The sequence below is a fragment of the Electrona antarctica genome (genome assembly GCF_951216825.1).
Source record: "Electrona antarctica genome assembly, chromosome: 22".
Taxonomy (NCBI): Eukaryota; Metazoa; Chordata; class Actinopteri; order Myctophiformes; family Myctophidae; genus Electrona; species Electrona antarctica.
In genome coordinates this window covers 28,699,542-28,706,529 of record NC_136805.1, presented here as the reverse complement: position 1 = coordinate 28,706,529, position 6,988 = coordinate 28,699,542, and the positions used below count along the sequence as shown (strand labels likewise).

The window sequence follows — 6,988 nt, the reverse complement described above, 5'->3', positions numbered from 1 at the left end:
TTCCGGAGGTCAGACTCCCTAGTGTTGCGTTGTTACATTTACACACCAGTGTTTTTACTATTAGTTTCTGCTCTTTAAAGATACGTACTGGTTAGACTAGAGTGAAGTTATGTCGTTTCCGAAGCCACGTTTGTTTTGACATTCATTAAAAACAAATGTAGTATACTCACACTACTCCTAAGTACGGCGATCCGGTGTTAAATGGAAACCATATTAGGGCCGGTGGCAGTTTAAATATAAGTGGTAATAGATATCCAATAAAGTTACCAGTTGGACGTGTCTGGAGATAAATCAAAAGGAATATAAGGGACACGAGGTGCTCGCTGTAAAGGTAATGAATGATCGATGAGTGTTGATAGATGTTGTGACGTGAAGACGACCATAATAAAATCCCAGCCCTACAAAACGGACATACCGGGGACATACATCTTTTATAAAGGTGTAACGCTGCTAATGAGAAGAATTTGGTGGTGGTAACGTCAGACCGGTGTATGTTGGTGGTTATGACGAATACTGGAACACCCAGGAGGATTTTCAGGGTGCATTTTCTGAGTCGACAACGACAGTAACAACAACACTGACTTAGATCAGATGTCACAGTTCAAACTGTTGGAGAACAGTAGCATGAGACTGTTGATACAACAATGAACAACAACGTTATTTAAAAAAAATAAGTGAATACTATTTCCCACATTTCGATGTATTGCTTCATAGACTTGGACTTGCCCAGAGCAGTCTCTTGTGTTTCAGCCAAGTACTTATCTGGTGTTTTACCATCTGTTGGAGGGCTCATCCCTCCTTGGCACACCTCAAAGCGACTTGGACAGTCCTCCTGTCTGACTGCCAGTAGCCTCCATGCTTGACCCCCATATGAGTGCTTAAGACCTGCACTGTCTATATTCTATTCTTTTTTTTATTACAGACTCCTGCTTGACTCTAGTACTGTCCGTTCTGTTGGATTACTGACTCTGGCAGACTGGCACTGTCTGTTCTTTTGGATTACTGACTCAGGCACTGTCATTTTTCTATTTTTTATTTCATGCTTTGACTTTGGCCCACTTGCACATGGACCTGTCACCTGTATGATGAACATTACAGAACCTTTACAGATGCCTTGGCTTTAAGAATAGCTGTTCACTGTCGAAGGCCTGTTGATACTGTACTGTACATATATTCTCATGTGAAGAATATTATATTCATATAGCCTATTCATTGGCAATTAATGTTGTCAATATGTTTTCTGTTAGTGTTGATAGACTACATTTACATAGTAATATTTATTGACAATATATGACTCATTTTTATTCTTGTCTATCTTGGTGTCTATTCAGGTGTCATAGGAATACTTGCAGGAAGAGGTACTTGTTAGAGTCAAGACTTAAGAACTACACTCACTGTCTGTTACTGAGCATTGACTTTTGACTACCGAGCCCTGCATGGACTCAACTTCGTCTGACTTAAAAAAATATTTTCCATACAATTCTCGCTGTTATGCCGTCTACGAAATAAGAATAGACTAGAGAATAAATAAAGGAAAAAATTTATAATGTGCAGATAGATGTGCAGTCTGATCACCAAGGATGATCTGACTGCTCACACTGCATCTGTTGGCCCATGTTTAGTTGTTGATATATTCATTGTTGGTTTACTGTGGTTTACATATAAGTTGCCTTGACACTGACCGCATTTGTGTTCATTTTAGGATGTCTAAACTTGAGCGTCTAAATGCCCGTGTGGAAAAGCTACTCACCGTGGCTGTGTATGAGGTTCTAGAGGTGGTGAAGGAAACTGTTTCAGAATACCAGGAGAAAACGGCCAGAACTCAGAGAGAGAATGAGAGTTTGAAGAGAAGACTTCAGGAACTCCAAGATGAGATAAAAAGAGAGAATGCAGGTGGGCACAAGTAATGTTTCTGTGGTTGTAAGAATAAAATCACCTTTGTATTTGTTACTATGTATTTTGTACAGTGAAACAAATAAACAACTCTTAATTTTATTTTTTCTCATCTTATAGTTCCTTTAAATGTCCTTTTACCTGAAGAAGAAGCACATGCAGGGAGACGAGAGCCAAATCTGGATTTGAGTCTTGAGATTCAAAAGGAAGACTCTGAGCCCAGTCTGGCAGACCAACAACCAATTATCAGCAACGAACATAGCCAAGACTTGAAGCAGGAGTCAAATGAAAGAGAGAAAGCCTGTGCAGTTGAATCACAAGTAGAGTGTAACTTGGTACAAACATCAGCAGAACATTGCAAAGTGCAACCAGAGGAGTTGAGACACATTATTGAGGAGGCGGTGACTTACAGTGTTAGCCGAGCGCAGCTACCTCACGCTGACTCGCCAAACAACCCAAGCACTTCACACTCCGACACGCAGCTCAGATTGAACCAGGCTGTCATCAAAAGTGAACCAGAGCTCACAGACTGCCCTACATTAGATGTGCCAGCTGTCCATGAACCTTATAGTGGCTGTGTGGATTTAAGTAGTAACTCTTCTCACCATGACTCTGCTGAGGACCAGAGGCCACAACTTGGCTCAGGACCTTACGGACTGGTCCTCGTCCACTCAAATCACAATGCTACCAGTAGGAGGCATGCATTTGGCAAAACCAACAGGACTTTCTTTGATACAAGGAAAAACAGGAGGGAATTCTTCAGGGGGGATGAGCATGAGCCACACGTGTGTTTTGTGTGCGGAAAGACTTTTAGCAGGGGGGGGAATCTGAGGATCCACCAGCGCTGCCATACAGGAGAGAAACCTTACGGCTGCGTGCAGTGTGGGAGGTGTTTCAGTCAGGCTGGAGACCTGAAGAAACATAAGAGAGTCCACACAGGGGAGAAACCGTACTTCTGCACCCTATGTGGTAAAAGTTTTAGTCGCGGAGAGAACCTAAAAAGACACCAAAAGATCCATGTTGGAGAGAATTTGCAGGCGCAACAGGCGTGGACAGAGCACCAATGAGCTTTTAAGCCCAAATCCTAATTTGTACTTTGTCATATGACCACATTGCTCAATGAATATAAAACGTTAGTTGAGTGACGTGGTCGTATGACGAAGTGCAAATTAAGCTTTGTGGTTTGAGTTGCAGCCAGGATCATGCACCCTTTTTTCAGGGTCATGTCACATTTTCACATTGTTAGTGACATTAGTACACGAAGGCAAGCGGCAGTGGCTAAAGTGGTTGATCAGCTGCATGGGGGTCGAAAGGTCCACGGATCGATCCACGGATCGTCCTGGCTTAGTGTTGAAGTGTCCTTGACTAAAACACTGAGCACCGCTCTGCACATTGGATGCTGTTGTAAAAGAAAGTACATAAAAAAAACTTGTGCACTGCTCTTAATAGGTAGGATGGGTTAAATGCAGAGGATAAATACCAGGTATGTGCAAATGTACGGGGAAATAACTAAAGGGGACAATTTTTGTAATTATACATTTTCATCATAAATGGTAAATTGGTAAATCATCATTATGACAGATATAACGTGACGGATGATTGTGCTGATCACATCACTGCCAGGCAGTTTTTATTTTATTTTTGAGTGGTGCAACCACTCCTATAGACAGCTATGTCCGTCCCTGGGTCCGAGCACGAAAATAGCGCTTGGTTGGTTTTCACCAACAAGTGTCACTGTTGCGCAGCCTAACACACACACACACACACACACACACACACACACACACACACATTAACTGTATATGATGATTTTGGGTGTGACAGTACAGTACAGTACAGTACAGTAGAGGGACCCCCACACGGTAACTGTCATTTCTCAACCATTTCGGACGCGGGGCGGCTTGCCGGAACCGGGCCAGCGCGTCCTTGGGGGTCTGGATGTTCCGGGGAGCCCCACGTGGTAACTCTGTCATTTCTTGACCGTTTCGGATGCAGGGTGGCTTGCCGGAACCGGGCCGGTACTCTGGGCGCGTTCCTGTGGTAATGGAACGTTCGGGGACCCCCTGGGGACACCCACACAGAGTTGCACCACTCACTTCACATGGGTGTGATTTTATTTCATAAATGCATACCATATTTTATTCAAAAGTAGCAAAAATACTTGTGGGTGTCTGCCCTGGGATTGGGAGGTTGCGGTTCAATCCCTGGCCAGGTCATTCCAAAGACTATAACAATGGGACCCAATGCCTCCCTGCTTTGCACTCAGCATCAAGAGTTGGATTGGGGGAAAATCCCTGTGACATACTAGCTCCGTCATGTCTAGGGGTGTACTTGTACATCAAGCTGCCTCACACTACAGAAACAGGCAATAGGCTCCTGCCCTATGGGCCACATGGCTCGGCAAGGCTTATTTGCTACTTACTTCAAATTCATGTAGATTGCCTATTTCTGGTATTTTTGTAAATGTTAATTTATTTATTTTGCCTGTAATTATATGCCCAAAATAGGCATGCCAGGTTGAAAGTGCTTAAGTCTGCATGTAGGTTTGATAAAATACTTATACCAATGGAAAGTATTAACAAGAGCTTGGATCCACTAGCTCACAGTTTCTCTTTCCATTAACTGAAAAATAAATGGTTTTGGACAAACGGTTTCTTGGCCGACAGCAAAGATATTCCCTCAGATGAAGGTTTTGTAGAGGTGTTTGCATTATGAGCCACTGGAGTGATCTAGCTCTAGCAGAACTTGTAACTAGTTGTAACTTATTCATTTTACAAGGTACAGGTACAATCTACTATTTCAGTTTTGAGAGCTAGCCAACCAAAGCAGTCTATTTTAAAAAGCTAATGAATGTTTTCGTTTAGTAGTATAAGTGAACGTGACTATGTACTAATCAGACTAATACTTAACAGCAACCAATACGGTGATATTATATAGCCTGGCATGGCCAGACTAATATCACTTCGTAGATATTAGATATTATCTGGAACTTCAGTGTGGAAGATTTATTTCCAAGGGGTGGGGTTACAAACAGGGGTTCCAACTTCACAGCAAAAAAGTCTGATTAGTCACCCACAACTCTGGGGTGAGCCAGACCAATCTCCCTAGGGATTTTCAGGATCAGCAGTATCCGTCCCTATATATGTCTGTCAGAGAGAGGGGGAGAGAGAGAGAGAGAGTGCTAATTACAATGTGGAGCGTGAGTGCATGCGAGAGACAAAGAGAGGGAGGGAGAGAATACCACTCTCTAATTCCCCCACACGGTAACTCTGTCATTTCTCCACCGTTTCGGACGTGGGGCGCCTCGCCGGAACCGGGCCGGCAACCTGGGCGTCTTCCTGTGGGTCTGTAAGTTCCGGGGACCACCACACAGAGTTGCACCACTCAGTTCACACGGGTGTGATTATTTTTCCTGTGGCAGATTTGTCTGGTTTCCAGGCTAGATATTATAGGCCCAAGATCATGTATGGACAATGGGGGGGATGATGTGGACATAAATGCATGCTTAGACAGAGAAGGCCATGTTCTTCATGCTGATTTCTTTTGTGTGTTTTAATTCCCTCCCTTTGACACGAATATGAATGGTTCCAACCTGAGAGATTCTGAGCCAATGTAATAGTCCATTCATAGAGCACGTTATTAGTCAATCAAAACTAGTGTGCCAACATAAAGATCATAATCTTTAAGCCCATAAAGAGAAACTAATGTTTAAAGCCCATTTCCCCCCTTTCTTAAGTCTTAAAAAAAAGTTTATACTCTGCTTTTGAGGCCCAATCCTGTGATGATGTCACCATCATCACTAAGCATTTATTTTTGCTACAATGGTAAAACTTTACTACATTCAGTCTTCTGTACTGAATCTGTGACAATTTGACTTGTAGCATTAGTCAATGTCAGCTTTTGGGTATATGCACTTGATGATTTGATTTGATGTGTAATTTCTTGAAAAACAACTGAATGTGTTAACTCATTTGAAATACTTTGAGTTAAGGAATGATTGATGGTCTGATACAAAATGATACTAATTTGTATCCAAAATGGCATGGGATTTAGCCTAATGCTACTTGTAATAAAGTTGTATGATTTGACTGAACTGAGACACTGAGCAGAGTCGGCACTGAATGGATTTTTGTCATCTTTATTAACTGGATTGTTCATTAGTAGGGATTTCATACACCCCACCACACACACACATGTATGATATTCAAGGGATTATGGAGAGAAATGAGACAGACTCCAGTCATTTTCAAATTAGAGCACTTCAGAGGGCAAGCTCGTTAATATTATAGGCATCAAGGCAATTATGCTTCTGCACTATAAAATAGGCCAACATCTGATCTAGTTCTGTGGGACTCATTCAAATGACCACCAGTGAGTCAGAGGACTCACTTCATTGAAAACAACATCACTGTATTCTATTAGATTTATTAGTTATTATATTGATATTATAGCTATTTAATTTTATTATATGTGATGTTACCTGACAATTAGGGTGCGTTCGGATATAGTGCTCTGTGCAATTCAAACTAATATGTGAGTGCGATCACGGTGCCATATCCAAATGCACCCTTAGTTGACGTATCGGTATCGGAAATTAGGAGTTAGACAATATCGGATATCGGCAAGAAAGTCATTATCGGACATCCCTTGACTTGAATGCTTTAAGTCTGGACTTGATGAAATTGAAAGCAAATACCTAATCAAATGGAGCAATAGCTTATTTAAAGAGGACCGCAATTCATGGAAATAAGCCCTCAGGAAATTAAATAAAAATGTTACTTTTCAGGGTTCCAATTCAAAAATAGCTGATCTACAACCTCAAACCGCGTCGCACTGCGAAGCATTTTAAGCTTGTAGATCAGCTATTTTTGCTACAACAGTAATATGCAATGTGGCCCTCTGGAGTGAGTGTGGAAATATAGTGGCCCTCTCCATTGTTAAAGTTGCTCACCCCTGGCCCTGACTCTACATTGAACATTCTAGTCCAGGCCAATGGGGTTGGCAACAATGCATAGCCACTGTCAAATTGAAATTGTCATGGTTAGCCTATGATCATCATTGGCAGAGCTGTAGACTTAATGAGACCTGGACTGGA

The 6,988-nt window shown here is 42.0% G+C and overlaps 1 protein-coding gene across 1 annotated transcript; it reads left to right on the top strand.

Moving 5' to 3' along the window:
* Positions 1-6,010, top strand: LOC306914924 (uncharacterized protein). Its single transcript, XM_079492159.1, has 3 exons — positions 1-331; positions 1,703-1,893; positions 2,014-6,010. The coding sequence occupies exons 2-3, from the start codon at positions 1,704-1,706 to the stop codon at positions 2,958-2,960; spliced, it is 1,137 nt and encodes a 378-aa protein (XP_079348285.1). The 5' UTR covers positions 1-331; position 1,703; the 3' UTR covers positions 2,961-6,010.
* Positions 6,011-6,988: the final 978 nt, after the last annotated feature.